General features: G+C 35.6%; 1 protein-coding gene across 1 annotated transcript; it reads left to right on the top strand.

Annotated features, from left to right (window-relative positions):
* The first annotated feature begins 2,192 nt into the window (after positions 1–2,192).
* On the top strand, positions 2,193–8,198 carry LOC132036418 (4-hydroxyphenylpyruvate dioxygenase-like). The gene is made up of 3 exons (XM_059426760.1): positions 2,193–2,893; positions 3,590–4,142; positions 7,805–8,198. The coding sequence occupies exons 1-3, from the start codon at positions 2,329–2,331 to the stop codon at positions 8,058–8,060; spliced, it is 1,374 nt and encodes a 457-aa protein (XP_059282743.1). The 5' UTR covers positions 2,193–2,328; the 3' UTR covers positions 8,061–8,198.
* Positions 8,199–20,517: the final 12,319 nt, after the last annotated feature.

The following is a 20,517-nucleotide window of genomic DNA, read 5'->3' as shown; positions in this document are numbered from 1 at the left end:
TGGTTTTTAAATTTTTCCCTTTAACAATAGGTTTTATGAGTAGTGAGTATAAATTCTTTAAGAGAAACATAACTAATGAAATATTACATGCAACTTATGTCCCCACGAAAAAATTACCTTATTTATTATGAGTGGCAAAGATGAAAGGACAGCACAAAACATTTTTTTTGCGCGGATTATCCTTCTTTGGGGTGGTCTTTAATTTTTGGCCCTCAAATTGGTGATCTTTAATATTTGCCATTCGCTACAAGTCTCTTGGCTTCATGTTCGAATTCCCGGGTCAAAAGCAGCATAAGGCGAGAGGTTTAAAATTCCAATAAAATAATTTTTTTTTTTTTTTTTTTTTTTTTTTTTTTTTTGCCTTGAGGCAGAATTTGAAACCCAACTTATACCCTGCGAATCCCAACTTATGCCTTGCGAATTTTTATTTTTAATTTTAACTGAGCAGGGATTCGAATATGAAGCCAAGAGACTTGTAGCGAAGAACAAAAATTAAAGACTTTTGATTTGAGGGATAAAAATTAAAGACCGCCCCAGCGAGGGACAATTCACCCCCAACGAGGGACAATCCTCCAAATTACCCAGCACAAAATAGGGCAATTCGCAGAATTGCCCTTCGTTTGGGGTGGTCTTTAAATTTTGCCTCATATTTGAAATCTTTAAATTTTGCCCTTCTACTAAAACCCATAGGTTGTTAAAACCCATAGGTTCCGTGTTCGAACCCACGCGCAAATAAAATTTTAAAAAAAAATTCGCAAGGCAAGTTTAAATTTCGCTGCTGACAAGATACGCTTGTGAAGGAATTACCAAAAAATTGCAATGGACAAGATCTTATGCCTTATGGGCTTGCATAAGTATGCGGGTCGGCATAACTTTGATAATTCATTCAAAAGTTTATGCCGGATCCGGCATAACTTTGATAATTCATTCAAAAGTTTGCCCATTAAAAGTATGCCCCCACCGCATAAGGAATAAAGTTATACCGACCCGCATATGCCTTATGGGCAGACTTGAGCGTAAGTATCGGCGAGATTAAAACCGTGATAATTCCTTCACAAAGTTATGCCGGGTCCGGCATAAAAAGTTTGTCTATTGCATGCCCCCACCGGCATAACTTTGTGAAGGAATTATCGATAGTTATGCCGGGACCGTAAGATACTTTACGCAAATACTTACGCATAAGATTAGTATCGGGGTCCGCATAAATGTGTAATTTTAACAAAAAAGTATCTGGTCCGGCATACACGCGACCCAAACCTTATCTTGCGATTTTTTTAAATTTATCTTGAGTTGGGTTCGAACTCGTAACCTCATTATTTCATTAAAGCTCAATGTTAAAACGCAAGGGCAAAATTAAAGACCAAGAATATGAGGGGCATAATTTAAAGACCACAAATATGAGGGGCATAATTTAAAGACCACAAATATGAGGGGCAAAATTTAAAGACCACCCCAAAAGAAGGGCACTCCGCGCAAAAAAATGCACAAAATAGAGCCAAAAGTGCAAATGACCAGACAGGAAATAGGGAAAGCCCATTAATTTTCCTTCAGACAACAAAACATGAACATTATTGGACTGATATATGCAAATGAGTCATTTATTTATATATTTTACTTTTATAAATATTTTATAAAAAGTGGAATTTTTTTTAATTATCCCAACCCCACCACCCCAAATTTTTCTGTTTTATATATTTTATTTTTATAAAAAATAAGAAATTCTTTCTTATCCCACCCCCTGCCCGCACCTCCAACACCCCCCCCCTCCTCTCGCCCCAAACAAATTTTCTCTTTATATATTTTACTTTTATCAAAATTTTATAAAAAATTGAGAATTTTTTTATTACCCCTCCTCCCGACACTTTTTAATTTCATATTTTTTATTTACTTTTATAAAAAATGAAAGAAATTCCCCACCCCCAATCCCCGCCTCCGCTCCCACCCCAAACCCCCGAAATTTCTATTTCATAATATTCAATTATAAATATATGAAAAATTAATTTAATTTGACAAAAGAAAAAATTATAAATTAACGTTAAACTTGAAATAATATTACACGTGTATCATATGAGTTAAGCCATAACCAATCTACCCATTTATCACCCAACCCGTACATTACCCGCACAGAATATGAGCCGGTTGAAATCCATTTTCGTTTAAACCATTTTCAAACCTGCCTAAATCCATTTGCCACCCCCACAAATGATACCCTACACGTGTACTACATAGCCATTCACTTCAAACACTTCAAACTCCGCTCTGCCAAACTCTCTTTTATCTTCCACAAAACCACTACTTCTTCTTCACATACAATTAATCAAACAAATCATGGGCATAGAAGAAACAGATAGATTCAAACTAGTTGGTTTCGAGAATTTCACCTGTACCAATCCCCATTCAGATTTATTCACCATTAAACGCTTCCACCACATAGAATTCTGGTGTGGCGATGCAACCAACACTGCACGTCGTTTTTCTTGGGGACTAGGCATACCAATTGTAGCAAAATCAGACCTCTCTACGGGAAACTCAATACATGCTTCATACCTACTTCATTCCTCACAACTTAACGTCCTTTTCACTGCTCCTTATTCACCTACAATCTCTACAACAGCTCATGCTTCCTCTGCATCAATTCCAGCTTTCTCCGTCTCGTCGCATCGCTCTTTCACTGCCACACACGGGCTCGGTGTTAGAGCGATTGCATTGGAAGTTGAGAACGCGAGTTCGGCTTTTGAAATTAGTGTTGCTAATGGGGCGAAACCTGTTTCGGAACCGGTTGTTTTGAATGGTGAAGTTGTGATTGCTGAAGTGAATCTATATGGTGATGTTGTTTTGCGGTTTGTTAGTTATTTGAAGGATTCTAATTCAGATGGATTCGTTTTTCTTCCAGGTTTAACAATCATGTTGTTCAATTGCGTTTTTATTTTGGTTCAAAATAAGTGTCCACCTACTTAATCAAGAACGATTTACCCCTATTAGATAAGTGTGTTTTTATGTAATCAAGAAACATATTACTTAGGTAGTAATTGATTAAGGGTAGTAGTCAAATACCTATTTTTGTCTCTGAGTTACTATTTTCTTAAGGAGTGTGCTAAAGGCTAAGTGGACACTTATTGTGAACCGGAGGGAGTAATCGATAAGAATTTTCTTTTCATTCATTTTCTTGATTTATCTAGTTTACTGATTAGAAGGGTTAATAAGTTCATAATAAGTGTCCGCCTACTTAATCAAGAACGATTTAATTATTTTCTTCCAAAATTACCCCTATTTAGATAAGTGTATTTTTATTTAATCAAGAAACATATTAATTAGGTAGTTTTTAATTAAGGGTAGTTTATTCAAAATACCTGTTTTTGTCTAGGAGTTACTGTTTTCTTAAGGGTTGTGCTATTGGCTAAGTGGATACTTATTGCGAATCGGAGGGAGTAATCGATAAGAATATTATCTGGAGTTCTTACGTGCTTATTCAGGTTACTTTAACGCCTATATGTCTATGGTCGTGAACCTTAACAAGAACGCATTTATAACTCCAGTAAATAAATCAAGCAAGACATTTTAAGTATAGGTCTACATATTTTTTTTTCAGGTTTTGAATTGATGGAAGGAACGGCGTCGTATCAGGACCTTGACTATGGTATTCGCCGCCTAGACCATGCCGTCGGGAATGTCCCGGAGCTGGGTCCCGCTGTCGAGTATATCAAAAGGTTTACTGGATTTCACGAATTTGCGGAGTTTACAGCTGAAGATGTTGGTACAGCTGAGAGTGGGTTGAATTCTATTGTGTTGGCAAACAATGACGAAACTGTTTTGCTTCCGTTGAATGAACCAGTTTATGGAACGAAAAGGAAGAGTCAAATTCAGACATATTTGGAGCACAATGAAGGGACAGGGGTGCAGCATTTAGCTTTGGTAACTGAGGATATATTTAGAACTTTGAGAGAAATGAGGAAAAGGAGTGGTATTGGGGGATTTGAATTCATGCCTTCACCTCCCCCGACTTACTATAGGAATTTGAAGAGCAGGGCAGGGGATATACTGAGCGATGAGCAAATACAGGAATGTGAAGAACTTGGAATTCTAGTGGATAGGGATGATCAGGGAACTCTGCTTCAGATATTCACGAAGCCTGTAGGTGACAGGTATGTTAATTCATTATCCAATTTAGAGTGCTTCACTATTTGGTACTACAGTCAAACCTCTCTATAACAACGTCGTTTGTTTGGATACTGTTATACAACAACATACCCAGTGTGATCCCCCAAGTGGGGTCTGGGGAGGGTAAGATGTACGAGACCTTACCCCTACCTTTGCGAGGTAGAGAGAATACTGTTATAAAGAACATATAGTATAACATGATATTGAAATTGGTTCCAAAGAAAACTTGGATGTTATAGTGAAATGTTGTTACAGGGGATGGTTATATTTAGAGTGGTATCTAATTAATCTCAAGTATGTAATGTAAATATATACTATTGAAGATTGGATCCTATGAATATTGTTTCCCTGAATCCTGGCTACCGACTTACGGTATGACTTATTAAAGATTAGTATGGTTGTTTGGTTGAAAGTTCATGCACAATTTAGTTAAGGGCGCACGGAGTGGTGTTGCAGAATGGTATGAACTTCATAGTCTATCATATGAGAGAACTTATGATAAGAAGGGTGGGGTCTAATGGGAACTTTAGGCAGTGTGCTGACAATCTAGTTGCTTTATCCAATCCTAGCTAGTGGAGCTCCATAGGGACTTAAGTTGAGCTGAGTGGGTGGCTTTTAGAAGCAGGAGATTGGGTAATTTGACTCATTAGGGACCAGGTTGACCAGCTGGTTTTTGTTTGGTTGTCTTACATGTCTAGTGTCCATACCATGGTATGTTCATATGTGTTGGCAGGAGATCCTTAGAGTGGAGGAAGACTTTGGCTGGCAGGATTTTGGTCTATCAGTATGAAATTTGGGAGAAGAGACCTATTTGGTAGCAGCTGGAGCAGCAGTCCAGCATCAGGATGGGAGTACTGGAGTCACAGATCAATGTGGCCAAAAGAAACGGGCCATTTTGATGGAGGCAATGTGGTCTCCGAATATATACAGTCTCTTTGTGTATTCCCTTTCTGTTTAGGGTTTTCCCATTGTTTTTGGTTTGGATTTTCGTGATTAAATCTTGTAAAAATCTTGGCATTATTTCCCAATTTAGCACATCAGGAACACGCCCACTGCCTTCCGTGATTAGGAGATTTCCCTTCTGCTTTCAGCTATCCAATCTTAAGTTGATTTCGTAGTAAAATAATTTGGAAGACTCATAAAATGTAACGGTAATTTATGATCTCTTTGTTATTCACATCGTGGATAGGAACTTCGGAGCTTTCATGCCACGTTGGTTCACTCCACACTTCACTACTTAATACTCCTTCCTTAAGGGCGTCAGCTTTTCTATTTGTTACATCCTTACAACCTTATTGCTTTTTCTGGTGTCATTACCTATCGTCGCTGTTCTTGAATAAGCATTGGGTTATTAGATGTGATAATTTTGGACCCTTTACCTGTTCTTTTTTTTGAAACTGTTGACCATTTACCTGTTCTTTCCTGTTGCATCTTTTTGTTGTACATCTTTTTGTTCTTTATTTTATTTCATCGTCTGTCTTCATTCCTAAGTGAGATTCATTATTGACTAGAGATCTTGCAGACTTGTTTATATCATCTTTATTCAGTTAAGATGATTCAATTCATTTTCCTCTATAAGACTCTGTTATCCTTTGAACCAAAGTTATTATATCCTCGAAGCACCTTGTTTTCAGGTCCATTTGTTCTTCCAACTTCTGTACTCTTGCCATTATTGCTCGTGGCATTGCTTTTCCCTAAAGGTTCTTTAACTTAGTGTGCCTGACCATCATAATTTAGTTTACATATTTCTTTCCCATGCGAAAAGGATGAAATGCTTCCAGGAGAAGTAGCTACCAGGAAGGACACGTTTAGTGATGACAGCACAAAGGCAATTTGATTGCAAGATTGAAGTCGCTGGAAATGAAGGGGCAGAATATCTGCAAGATGCTGTTGATGCCATATGGAAAACTTTTTTATTTCCTTGTTTTTAACTAACACAAGATTTATTTCCTTGTTTTTAACTAACACATGATCATTGTCTCTGAGCGCCTTTTACCCTTCAAAAGGAGAAAGCATTGTTTTCTTGTTGAGTGGTGATTGCACCTCCTTGAAACCTATCTCCATTGCATACTGACCACAGTAACCACAATACAATATTGTTTGCCTTGCATGTCTTGATTTCAGAAAATTAGCAGAAACTTCAGACTTCTGAGATTCCATCGGGGAAGGTTGTAGTTGTGAACACTGATTAAACAGGGAGCACGACATAGTCTGCCAAACACTAGTCATTGCTTCTGTTTAAACTATATCGACACTTCTGCTATTATTTTGTTTCAACACTGGTTTGTCTTTTCTGCATTTGATATAATTTTTTGATTGTTAGCTACATTTGATATAATTTCTTTATTCTTAGCTACATATAGCTACATATATAATAACATCATGCTTTTTAATGTGTTAGTGTTGTGTTCATTTTGACAAAGCTTTTCTGAGTTCATCTAAGAATATATCTAAATCTTCATCGAGCCATTTTGTCCAATGTAACACTCGAAGAACTTCTTCATTTAACCAAGTCTTCTCCCACTCTGTTTTTCTTAAGTTACTTTGGTGGACGGTTATCTTGAATTTTCTGCTTTTAAATCACGGGCTTGGATAATTCTGCACCAGCTAATGTGCTTTGAAATAATAAACAAAGCTGGAGTGGGAACTAGAAACTGAGAAACAGAAAGAACTGAACCTTTTGGCATTTTGAAAAGCTGTGAGACTTGCTTTTGAAAGATTAGCTGAACAAAATGAGTCTGTGATTGACAGCTCGTGAATACACTTGACATTGGTTTTTCTGAATAACATTTGAAATAGTTTTTTGTTAAACATTGGCTTACTTTTCTAATGGATAGGATTGAGCCCCAAGTAGTATCTGGCATTCTTAGCTCATGGGAAGATGTAGGAGGAGAAAGAAAAAACAAGAAAATTGTATTTATCTGCAGAAATTAGTAATGAGAAAATATGCTAAAGTAGTGAAGACGCTTATTCTAAAGCCTTCCTAACGATTCTAAGAAGCTTTTAGACTGTATTTAAAAATTTGAATGTATTATCGTTAAGTTGGACGAGTTATCAATTCACGCGAGATGCACCAAAAGGATTTATACCCTTGCCCAGTTATTTTTTTTTTCCTGCAAGGATGCTTGCCCTTCAATAGCTAAAAGTCTTACTGTAGCCTTACAGTGTTTACACTGGGATGGACAGAGTGCTCGAGATGCAGAAGGACAATTGACCAAGCTTTGGTTAATTACTTAGTCCATTTTTATCTTTTTGATTCTAATCCTACGTCTTATTCACACATTCTAAGGACCATTAATATCATGCTATTTGTATTTGGTATCGTTTTATACAGTGCAGTACAAAAGCAGCTGTCTATTGTCTTGACCAACTACTCCTAGATGCTTAATAGAAATGGCAATATATGATTGCAATAATCTCAGATTGTTTATGCGACTAAAGTTCTAGTGAAAGAGTCTTGACACTTAATCTGGGGTGTTAATAGAATATGAACATGATGAAGATAGCACATAAGCTTAGGAAATACTTTTGCTGCTGCTGGCAGTTGTCAAACACTGATTAAACTGTACTCTTTAGCAAATCTATGTATTAATAGAACTAGTTTGGTGATCATAATTGCTTAATTAGTCGTGTTTATTTCCTGCAGGCCTACAATATTTATCGAAATAATCCAGAGAATAGGGTGCATGCTGAAAAACGAGGACGGAGAGGTTTATCAGAAGGGTGGATGTGGAGGCTTTGGTAAGGGAAATTTCTCAGAGCTCTTTAGATCCATCGAAGAATATGAAAAGACTCTTGAAGGTAAACAAAACACTCAAGCAGCGCAGCCGTTGCTTGAGCATGTGCTCGTCTCACAACCCTGTTTAATCGACGTTAAGGATGAGGTACCGCAGTTGATATAGCAGCTGCATGGCTTCTATTTTACCTCTCAATTGTTAATGAAAAATAGTTTTCCGTGTATATGTTTAATTATCTGCTATTGTACAAAGAGACATTATTTAATGGAAAGAACCAAGAATAAATAATGCAGTACAAGGAGAGATCGTTGTATTAATTTTTTTTTTTTTCGGGGAGGAGCAGTACCCTTGGACCAACAGTAATCCTGTTATTATCTCCTCTCTGGTGTTCGCATGAGTACCTTTGCGATAAGTGACTAAAGGTTGATCTAATGAATTTAATCTTCCTTTTTCCAGTCTTCCTTCTCCTTCCTAAATCCTCTATATAATAGAAATCTTTGTCTAAAAAGGAAAAGGAAAGAAAAAAAATCTTCATGCTTGGAAAGAAAAAAAAATCTTCATGCTTGGCTGTCTCGCGATTATATTATGTAATAGAGTGAATAGGTTAAAATCTCTTTAAATTGTTACTATTTTGCAAGTTTCATATCTAAACTATTGGATATTTTTGCTATATCCTTAGGCTATAACTCCTTTTAGCTTAACCCTGCTCTCGCCTCCTCCCAAACCCCAACCCTCCCAGTTGAATATATAGCGAAATGCTTCGCATAACTTGTGAGATGTTTCTACCTAGCACAATGAGTTCATGGTAAGGGTGGGGTGGGGATGATTTAGTGAACACCCAATAGCTAGTTTAGGTATGTAACTCACAAAATGGTGATAGTCTTTGGAGGAGTTTTTAGATCATGATGTTCACGTAGCATGTCATATTTTTCTAGGGGTATTAAAATACTAGTTCATGGTAGTTTAGGTATTTTATAAACACCCAATAATTTAGATATAAAACTCGAAAAAAGTGATAATTCGGGGGGGTGGGGGGTGGGAGGGTGGGGGAGGAGTGGTTTTAACCTAATCACGTATAGAGCTTATATTGTTGACTCAATTCATGCTTACGTACTGATGTAACATGGTTTTGGCGTTGAGGATGCATGGATCATGTGTCTTGTTTTTCCACAAACTAAGTTATATATAGTCCTCCTAACATCATTCTTTTGACCTTCAAAAAAAAAAGAGTACGCAACTTCTTGACCCCATAATAAAGTAGTGCTATTTTGAGTCCTGTGTGGTTGAGTAAGAACTCTAATATTTAGATCGTCCAGGGAGTCACAGTATTACGTAGAAGGAGTTTGAAGAATTCTGCTGATGTAGAATGGTTATTAGGAGAATATATCATTCTTTAATTCTTCTTCTCTCTCTCTTTTTTTTTTTTTTTTTTTGCCTGCAAATTTATCTTTGCCTTGGAGCAAAGTTATTGGAACAGAACCAAGGAAATTAAGTGATAATCAGGGTTGCCCTCGAGAATTTTTCAAGCTCTCTCCTGTTCCTTTCTGGCCAAGATATGATTGGCATATATGTTCTCAAAATTAGCAAAAAGTGATTGACATTAACGATATTTAATTTCCTCAAATTACTAATGAAGATTTCAAGATGTGCTAAATTGTCAACCTTTTGGCAAGTTTCCTATTGAAATTGAGGTTTTTTAGGTTGGGGGTTGGGGGTGGGCGTGGGGGAGGCACATAAATTATAGATAGCTTTATCACCATCACACTACATGATTGATCCAGCATGTTTGGTGCCATATATAACACCGAACATTGATCTATTTAATTAATAATTGATGCAAGCGATATCATGCATCCAACATATTCTTAATTAATATCCGAGGCATGAATAATTCATGACACTAAGCATGCTTGATCATATAAAACCTGATGACATAATCTTTTGAACAATCCCTTCATTTTCCGAGCATACACGTCTTTTTTTTCTTTTTTTTTTTTCTCTCCGAAGTTGCTAGGCATGATGAGGTATGTTTAAAAAAATTAATGCTTTCTAAGTATCCTCATTTGGTGTTTTTCTAATGATTCATGGTAATTAATGTGTTAACTATTTATTCCTCATTCTAATTAATGATCTCATTCTCCAAAACAGACTGGAGAAATAAAACTCAAATGTTTTACTTAATTTCAATGTTTTCCAAGGATTGTTTAGTATACAGTCAGACCTCTCTATAACAGCATCTGCATATAACAGCACCTTTCTATAACATCCGCATTTTACTTCTCTATAAAATCATTTTACCTATAACAACAACGGTCAACTTTATAACAGTACACTCTTTGTAAAATTACCCCCCATATAACAACTATCTTCCTTTTCGATAATATAATAATTAACCATCTTTTTAAAAATAGAATATCTGTAGTTACTTGGATTGGGATAGAAGATTCAACAGTTCATCTCCTAGATTCCCTTCAAGGGAAAGCAATTGGATACCCGTTTGCTGAAAGTTTGGATACAAATCTTCGTCAATTCAAGTGTTATATTACCACTAAGAGATTGAAATACGAAACAATCTACGATTATAAATTTCTTCCATCAATCTTAAAGGAATTTAATTTTCAAGTAGATTTAAAATGTGTGCCTTAGAGCTTAAAACTTTATACATTCAGTTATGAATTTATTGAAATTGTGTTAACTTTCTTTAGTTAGTGAAGTATGCGTCGCTTTGAGATTTAAAATTTAAATAATTTTGTTATTTTTTTATACCATCTAAAAATAAAAAATTAGATTTTATGCATCTTTATAAATAGCCAACTATTATTTAAATGTCAAATGTTATTATAGGTGTATAACAACCATTCTCTATAATAGCCAAAAAAAAAAATTGGGCCCAACGATGCTGTTATAGAGAGGTTTGATGAAAAATGACTAATGACTCTCTTAATTAATACTTTCAGCTTTCCATAGAAAAACGACATACCCGATAGGTCAGGTTGGTTCCATTTTTTTATTTACCAAACCAAAACCAACTATATCGGATTTTTAAATTTATAGGCTAAATCAAAACAATAAAGGTCGGTTTTTCTATCTCGATTTTTTTGATTTTTCGGTTTGGTTCGGGTTTTTCAATTTTTTTCCGGGTAAGGTTTCCATAACATAAAATGTATTTAGTGCTTCCAAATATTTCTTCTATCTAGCAAGATACAACAATTATATGATTCTTTCCAAGAAAATGTTACAAAAAGTGATATGAATCTTGACATTATGCTAAAATATAGCGTCACCAACAATAACGATAATATAAAATAAAAAAAACTCATAAAACAAGTAAGGTTAATAAGAAATAATGAAAATGAAGTATTTTGATTTGAATTTGTGTTTGAGTTACTAACATCTATATGGGCGATAATTTTATAACAAATTTATTGGACCATTCAAAATTGTAAGTCTAACATGAAATAATATGTTGAGAAACATAAACTATGAAAAAACTTAAGGAATACTTGCGATTAAATATTTTCGGTTTAAAATATTTTTTTTAAATTTATATATATAAAATGTCGGTTTGGTTTAACTTTTTTAGTTAATTAAAAACCAAATCAAATTAATTAAGATTGGGTTTTATTTTCCAATAGAAAATCAAACCAAATCACTAATTGAATTTTTTTCGATTTGACTCGATTTATTGATTTGACGCAATTTATCAATTTTCATTGAACAAGATCATGAACATCTCGATGAGAAAAACATATTGCATTATAAGCTCAACAGCATTTTTCTTTTTCTCTTTTTTCTTTTGACAAATAATAACTGCAGAGTGGGATTATGCTTATAAAAATTCATTGGGGTAATACTCTTTTTGTTTAAACCAATAGTCGAAAGTTGGTTTTTAACTTCCAAAGCTAAACTACTATCGTACACCAAAAGGTTCTTATTCTCATTGGAGCAATCACAATTCACTTTGTAAAATACTCACTTTACGTGTTATATTCTAGTCCATGTCTCTTGTCAATATCAAACTAATTAACAAACTCAATTACTCAAAAGAAAACTATTTGGAAAATCTCAAGTTCTTCAGTTTTTCTTTTATTTTTAGGGACTCTTGATAGCTGAGAAAAATGTTTACAGTAGAGACGTTTAGTTGATTAGATTACTAACTCAATAAATAAATACATACCACCTTACTTGATGCATGATTCACCAAAATATTTTTTTTAATGATAGAAATTTCTTTAGTATTTTCCCATAGCTTTGTTTATACATACCGTCAATACTCAGCAATTAAAACGAATAATCAATCGAGATTTGAAATTGTAAAACTAAGCATAGTCGACGCTTTTGTTCTTCCTCTATTTCTTCTGCTTTTTTTTTCTTTTTGTTTTTCTTCGATCGAGAGAGAGAGAAACAATAAATATACCCCCACTCTACCCCAACCTCCACACCTTAAAAGGATATTTAATCCCTCTATTCAAGTTTATGTGATATTACTTTATTATTAGTTCATTTCAAACGAAATATATATGTTTGGAAATAATTTATTTAATTAATTTAAATTTCTTAGTTACCTTTAGTGAGATTTCAAAAATCTTTATTTGTTTGTCGAACTTCATGCAAGTTGAATCAGTGGCGGAGTCAGGAATTAATCAAACAAGGGGATTCAAAAAACAAAATCTTATGACAAGGGAATTGAATATTATATATATGTGTGTGTGTGTGACAAGGCCCTATTTACATAATTTAACGAAGGGGATCAATTGAACTCCTTGCACCCCTCTGTCTCCACCCGTGAGTCGAACTACATCATAAATTGGAATGGAGGGATTAACAATTTATAAGTCTTCACGTTGGAGTCACTTAATCAAATAACTGATACAATATTTTAATAAAGATTATGTATTTATTTTGCCACTTAACTTTCTTTGAAGCCGCAAGTCCATTAGTATATATATTCAAAAGAGCACAAGTGGAGCATAAGCAAGTTTTTAAATTACAAGCTAGCAGTAGTAGTTTAATTTTCTCTCTTCAAAATGGTGAAAATAATGGCGAGGGTGAGATCATTTGGATCGAGAGAGAAGAAATTATCTACTGCCTATAGCTATAGTGATTATGTGAGGAGAGATGATGATCATGAGAGAAATCAAGTGATTAGAAAAGGATACATCCCTGTGCTTGTAGGAACTGAAGATCAAGAAATGGAGAGAGTGATGATACCAATGAAGTTGATGAAGGATCCTTGTATTGTAACCTTACTTGACATGTCTGCTCACGAGCTTGGCTACAATCAACCTGGAACCTTAAGGATTCAGTGTCAAATTGAACACTTCAAAAGAATTCTATATACCATCTCCAAAAGAAAGTGACTTGCTCTTGGTTGGCCTTGAACTCCGGTTGATCTTGGGGTGAAATCAACTTTATTATCTAATGACAAGGCATGAAAGATTATATATGATGATTTATTCAATAAGAGATTATGGCTTGAACATGCAGTACCCATTAGTACATCCTAGGACATAGAACTTACTATCTAATACATATAGTAATCTATGATATCACTTATCCCATATATGTCATTTATATCTAGGACTCTTAGAGCTTATCTTTTTGTAAGTGATGTACCTATTTTGAGTGTATCTATTTCAATATAAATAGATGCAATATTGGCTCTCTTCATTCACTACAATCCATCATGAAATTAGAGCCAAGGTTTTGTGAGCCGTTTGAACATTCATTTTCTTTTCATGTTCTATTGTTCTAGGCTTCTATCTCTCAACCGCTCATAGAGCTGCTTTCCTTTTCTCTCTATCTATCAATTCAGCCAATTAAGCCATCAAGTAATATTTCTTTAAGCCCACTCATCAGCCTGTTGATCCTAATATGCCTCATCTACTCTATGACCAACCCCGTTAAGCCACTGCCACTTCCTCCTCCTTCCCCTCTCTTTCTTCTTTCTAAAAGATCTATGGGTTACACATGCGAGGATGTGTTAAAGAATACATTGTCTCTCATTTGTTGTGTAGGGGTTTTCAAAGAGGTTTATAATTAATGTTCAGGAACACTCCAACCATGTTTATTTAAGATTGTGGATTGGAAGTTCCTCTAACTCCCGTTGATGATTCAATTCTCTATGATGGTGAGTCCGATGAAGTTCCAGTTGAAGCAGATGCAGATCTTCCTCCTAATCCAAAACCTACCCCTGCAGATCCCATAGTAGAACTTAGGAGATCTCCTAAAATAGCTAGGCCTTTCATTGTGGATGCATGACTATGTTTTTTCTCTAAGTAGCCATAATTTCACTTATCCAATCTCCTCTTCTATTGACTATGCTCAATTATCTCAATCCTATAATAGTTCCCTATCAACTTATTCAGCCACCACAAACCACAGATCAAGATGGGTTGATGCTATGGAACTTGAGATTGCAGCTTACTTGGACCATGGTAGATCTACCTTTAGAAAGAATCCTACTGGGTATAAATGAATCTTCAAAGTTAAGTACAAAGCTGTAGGAGATGTTGAAAGGCTCAAGACAACGTTAGTTGCCAATTTTCAGAATTATAGAGAAGGCCTGGACTAAAAGGAAAAATTCTATCATATAAACAAAATGGCCACAATCAGGTCAATCATTGCATTTGCAGCCTCCAAACAATGGTTTATCTACCAGATTACTGTTCATAGTGCATTTCTACATGGTAATTTTCTAAAAGAGGTATACGCGCTTACTGGATAGATGGAGACTTCGAAGGTCAACAAACTCCGCAAACTTCTATATGGCCAAAACAGGCATGCCCAGAAATGGAACTTGAAGTTAACTGAAGCACAGATACAGAGTCATTTTAACAGAGTCGTTTTAATTACTCCTTAGTTACTAGAAACAATCACTAACTACTATGTTAGACAAGACAGGGTCTACAAAAGAAGTTCAAGATGAAGAATCAAGGTACACTCAATTTTTTTCTAGGCATCGGCTTTGCCAGATCAATAATTGTGATGTATCAAAGGAAATATGCTCTGGAGTTAGTATCTGAAATTAGACTGAGTGGAGCAATCCACTAAAGATGAATCAGAAGTTGACATCTTTGGAGTATGATAAATGTGTTAAATAGAAACAATGGAACAACATCTCCTGATAAGGTACTAAAAGACCTAAGAGGCTATCAAACGCTAGTGAGGAAGCTGCTATAACTTACAATGGCTAAACCTGCTAAAGCTTTTATAGTACAGGTTATAAGTCAATACATGCAAAGTCCAGAAAAACATCCTCATATAGAGGCTCCACTCATGGTAGTAAAGTACAGAAAGGCGGCCTCTGGACTAGGATTGCTTATGCCTGCGAAAGGCTCAAACAAGTTGTATGTGTACTGTGTGATTCAGCTCAGGGATCATTTTTGCTGAGCCTGATTCTCTATGGCATGGACGTCTTTGATTGGATGGAGACAAATATATAGAAAGTGTGCAGTGAGGGTGCTTGTAAATCACTAGGTAGCCTAGCTCGACCCAGGCAATGCCCAAAAGTCCCATGCCTTTCTTGGTCGGACCAACTCAACCGGCGATTTCCGACAAGTCTTTCTGAATTGGAAGAGCAAGAAGCGGAACTAGAAGAAAACTTTCTTTCTCTTTATGGATAACCAATTCATTTTCCAATATAGTTGGGAGACTTTACCCAAGAAATGCAAAACAGTAGATCTATAACTAGCTACTTAGTAACATTTGAGAATGCATTGATATCTTTGAAGTCCAAGAAACAAGAGACGATCTCTAGGAGCTACGCTGAGGCTAAATTCAGAACAATGGCCTCATGTGTAGCTGAAGTAATTTGGTTTGTTGGATTGTAAAAGAAACTTGGAAATGATGTACATATACCAGTTGACTTGAAGTATGACAGTAAAGTTATAATTCAGATTGCAACTAACCCAATTTTTCACGACTGGACTAAGCATATCGACAGTCCATTTGTAAGAGAAAGAATAAGTCCAGGTTTGATCAAAATTCAATGTGCATACCAAAGATCAACTAGTAGACTTACTGACCAAGGGCCTTAGAAGAGCTCAATTGGGAGTGAAGAACCTGTTCCACCCTCAGCTTGAGAGGGAGTAATGGAGTAACAAGCGGAGTACCTAATGTGTATGGAAGTGGTGATGCATAGCGAGGTAACAGACTATAGGTATTGTAATATAAGTTCAGTCAGTTAAAATTAATTCAGTTAGTTTGTTAAGTAGGTAATTAGATGCTAGTCGAGTTAATGATGTATAAAATAGCTCTCGTATAGATATGTCAAGCCTAAAAATTAGGGCGAGATGTGATGGGTACACGACAGTAACTACTTGTCCAGGGAACCTGAACTAGCTAACAAGATAGATATCACTTGATTTGTCTAAATTAACTAGAGAGATATACTTAATCATTCAGGTCTATAAGTGAATACCGGAAACTGATATGAAATCCATAAAATACCCATTAGGATAAATCATAAATCTCTAAGAATACTACAAATATGCTATCCCCAGGGCATTTTTCGAAATACGAAACGAAAGTCTAAAGCAATATAAATAGAAGTGCTCCTACTGAAGTGACCGACGGAAGTGAGTTGTGTTGAAGTCTGAACATATGCTGTCATGTTTGGAGTGTAATTTGCGGTATTGCATCAAGAAAAGGAAAGTAGACACTCAGGGGCTAAGTAACTCTGATAGGATAACAATAAGTCTCATAGACTACCTCTTCAATAACGAGACTTTCTGGGTTAAAGGTACAAATAGCAAGAACATGAAATATCACATACGTTGGAAACTGACATCTACAAATAAGGGAAGCTGTAACTAGAGACTGCATGCTGACAACTGCAACTAGATAGTCAGTTGGACTGTAAACTGAATAACTGACATGTAAAAAGATGCATAAATAATTTTGAAAGCAAATAATTTTCATATGAAAAAAGTTTTCATGTAGTGGCCCTGTGTACGTGACACACGTGCGGTCTCGGCCCATCCCCTACAAATTAAAATAAAAAAAATTGCGCGGATTGCCCTTCCTTTGGGGTGGTCTTTATATATTGCCCCTCATATTTGTGGTCTTTAAGTTTCACCGCTGAAAAGGTGAGGCGAATCGAGGTTCTGGGTTCGAACCCCTACTCAAGCATAAAATTAAAAAATATTTTCACAATGCAAGGTTTGGACGCATGTCTACCTGTACCGGCATAACCTTGTTAAAAAATAACTAAAGTTATGCCGATACCGGCATAACTATGCCTTATGGGCGGACTTTTAGTTCTGCCTTTAACTAAAAGTCTGCCCCATAAAGCATAATTTTTCCTTAAGGCATAATTTAGCTATGCCTTACGGGGCAGACTTTTAGTTAAGACATGACTAAAAGTATGCCCCATAAGGCATAACATTTCCTTAAGAAATAGTCTTTGCCTTATAAGGCAAACTTTTAGTTATGCCTTAAGGAAAAGTTCCGCCTTATGGGGCATACTTTTAGTTATGTCTTATAGAGCAGACTTTTAGTTTAAGGTATAATTAAAAGTATGTCCCTAAGGCGGAACTTATAGTTATGCCGGTACCGGCATAACTTTAGTTATTTTTTAACAAGGTTATGCCGGTATAGGCAAACACGCGTTCAAGCCTTGCTTTTGCCTTGCATTGCGAAAATATTTTTTTATCTTATGCTTGAGCGGGGGTTCAAGCCCAAAACCTCATGATTTCTATGCGAAGCTTAGAACTGCAACGCGAAGGGCAAAAATTAAAGACCAACAATTTGAGGGGCACCAAATAAAGACCACCCCAAAGGAAGGGCAATCCTGCGAATTGCCCAATTAAAATAAGTTGGCGCCTACAGATGAGGTATAGCTAACCTTGGACCTCAATCCTCATGACTCTCACCCAATGAAGGTTGGTCTCTTCTCTCCCTTCTGAGTCTGGATGTGATCACATCGGTAGCTAAATTTGATTTGAGCATATAAACGTGGCAATGCAATCCACATGACATCTAATGGTTCATAATTCGTTTAATGTAATTTCTAGAATTGACTAAATAAATCACATAAGTTATGAAAGATGTCTAACAGCGCATGTACGTCTCATACTTTTTTACTTAGGGCTAAACTAAAAATTATAATAGGGTAAACTGAGAGCTAATTGTCAAGAATATTATCTATGCCATTTTATTGAATATGTGGGGCACATAAGTTTTGCTAGAATTCCAATTTAGTAAGTTAGTACGAGTTTATTCAAAATCTCGTATTCTCTATGCAAATTTAACACATAATTTATGGTTCAGCTGACGTTTGGGATAGAAAAATAATCAATAGTACATATCTAGTAGTTATATCAGGTTATTGGGCCTTACAAGATAGTCGGATTTTCTCATCAGTGAACTGTGCCCTCTTTACTCTTTGATATTAGCTTTCTTAATGCCCGTCTTTGCGCTAGCTCAAAGCTTTTTTCTCAACTTCATAAATGACCTTTTAATTTGGTATCAGAATCATTCCAATTGTTTATTTATTCAATGTTGGCCTCATATTATATTGTTCATGCTCCATATGTTCAATCTGTGCATGCGGGAGATGTTGAAGTCCTACATAGCTTGTGAGTAAATTTTTTGGCCTCATTATGTAAATTTAGGCAAGCCGTCTTTCATAAGCTAGCTTTTGGAGTTGAGTTACGCCCATGATTAAATTTTTATCAAGAAAGGTACATATAATGACTTCTATCAGTATCAAACTACATGATTGATCCAGATGTTTGGTGCCATAGTTAACACCGGACATCGATCAATTTAATTGATTGATGCAAGCAGTATCATGCATCCAATATATTCTTAATTATATTTCGAAGGCATGAATAATTCCTGGCACTAAGCATGCTTGATGATATCAAAACTAATGACATAATCTTTTGACCCTTCATTCTCCGACCATAAAAGTCTTTTTTGCCTCAAAGGTAGCTAGGCATGATAAAGTATGTCCAAAACATATATAATGCTTTCTTAGTATCCTCATTTGGTGTTTTTCTAGTAACGCATGGTAATTTATGTGTTACAACTATTTAGTCCTCACTTGGTGTTTTTCTAGTAACGCATGGTAATTTATGTGTTACAACTATTTAGTCCTCACTTTAATTAATGCAGATTTATTCTCCAAAACAGACTAGAGAAATAAAATTCAAATGTTTTACTTTCATTGTTTTCCAAGGATACTTTAGTATATTTACTTTTGAAAAATGACTGGATCTCTTAATATGTATTTATTTTAACACTTAACTTTCTTTGAAGCCGCAAGGCCATTAGAATATATATTCAAGAGGGCACAAGTGGAGCTTAAGCAAGTTTTTAAAGTACAAGCTAGCAGTAGTAGTTTAATTTTTTCTCTTCAAGATGGTAAAAATAATGGCGAGGGTGAGATCATTTGGATCGAGAGAGAAGAAATTATCTACTGCCTATAGCTATAGTGATTATGTGAGGAGTGATGATGATCATGAGAGAAATCAAGTGATTAGAAAAGGGTACACCCCTGTGCTTGTAGGAAATGAAGATCAAGAAATGGAGAGAGTAATGATACCGATGAAGTTGATGAAGGACCCTTGTATTGTAATCCTACTTGACATGTCCGCTCATGAGCTTGGCTACAGCCAACCTGGAACCTTAAGGATTCAGTGTCAACTTGAGCACTTCAAAAGAATTCTACACACCATCTCCAAAAGAAAGTGACCTGCTCTTGGTTAGCCTCCCCTTAGGGGGGACCTCGAGCTGGGAGGATCCTGGGGTGAAATCAATTAACATTATTATCTGATGACAAGGCGTGAGAGATTATATATGATGATTGATTCAATATGGAGTAAGAGATTATTGCTTGAACATGCAGTACCAACTAGTACACCTAGGACAGAGAACTTCCTATCTAATATAGCAATCTTAGTACTTACGCCACATATGTCATATATATCTAGTTAGGCTCTTAGCACTTATCTTTTGGTAAGTGATATACTTATCTTTAATGTATCTATTTCAATATAAATAGATGTAATATTGGCGCTCTTTATTCACTACAATCTATCATGAAATTAGAGCCAAAGTTTTGTGAGCCGTTTGAACATTTATTTTCTTTTCATGCTCTATTGTTCTGGGCTTCTCATTTATTTTCTTGTCATGCTCTATTGTTCTGGGCTTCTCATTTATTTTCTTTTCATGCTCTATTGTTCTGAGCTTCTATCTCTGAACCGCTCATAGAGCTGCTTTCGGTTTTCTCTCGATCTATCATTTCAGTCTATTGAGCCCAGTGCTCAGCCTGTTGATCCTAATTTGGCTCCCTTAATCCATGACAGATTAAGAATTTAAACTTTATAGGTTCTAAATATTATTCTTGGATAGCAATCGGGTGTTAGTAACTGAGTTGTGAATTTAACTTTTGTATACATTCAAAGAATTTCTTAATATAAATACAGAATTTGGACTAATAATGGGATTAAATGAAGTCCCTAAGATCTCGGAGCCTAATCGCGTTATCTGAGTTACCCTCTGTCCGGGTACTGTAAATGCATGAACTTATAGTCATATGAAACTTAAGACATTTATCTGAAGTTTGACTTTCTACTCAAGGCTAACATCAGATACTGCATGTCTGAAGTTGTCC

Source organism: Lycium ferocissimum, chromosome 11, assembly GCF_029784015.1.
Source record: "Lycium ferocissimum isolate CSIRO_LF1 chromosome 11, AGI_CSIRO_Lferr_CH_V1, whole genome shotgun sequence".
NCBI lineage: Eukaryota > Viridiplantae > Streptophyta > Magnoliopsida > Solanales > Solanaceae > Lycium > Lycium ferocissimum.
Note: the sequence above shows the minus strand (reverse complement) of the source record. Positions and strands in the feature narration are given on the sequence as shown.

What these genes read in the sequence shown, in the direction of transcription:
- LOC132036418 (XM_059426760.1), top strand. Translation starts at nt 2,329, where the DNA reads ATGGGCATAGAAGAAACAGATAGATTCAAACTAGTTGGTTTCGAGAAT. An exon ending in TGGATTCGTTTTTCTTCCAG is followed by an intron (nt 2,894 to 3,589) that starts GTTTAACAATCA and finishes TTTTTTTTTCAG; the next exon opens with GTTTTGAATTGATGGAAGGA. An exon ending in ACGAAGCCTGTAGGTGACAG is followed by an intron (nt 4,143 to 7,804) that starts GTATGTTAATTC and finishes TATTTCCTGCAG; the next exon opens with GCCTACAATATTTATCGAAA.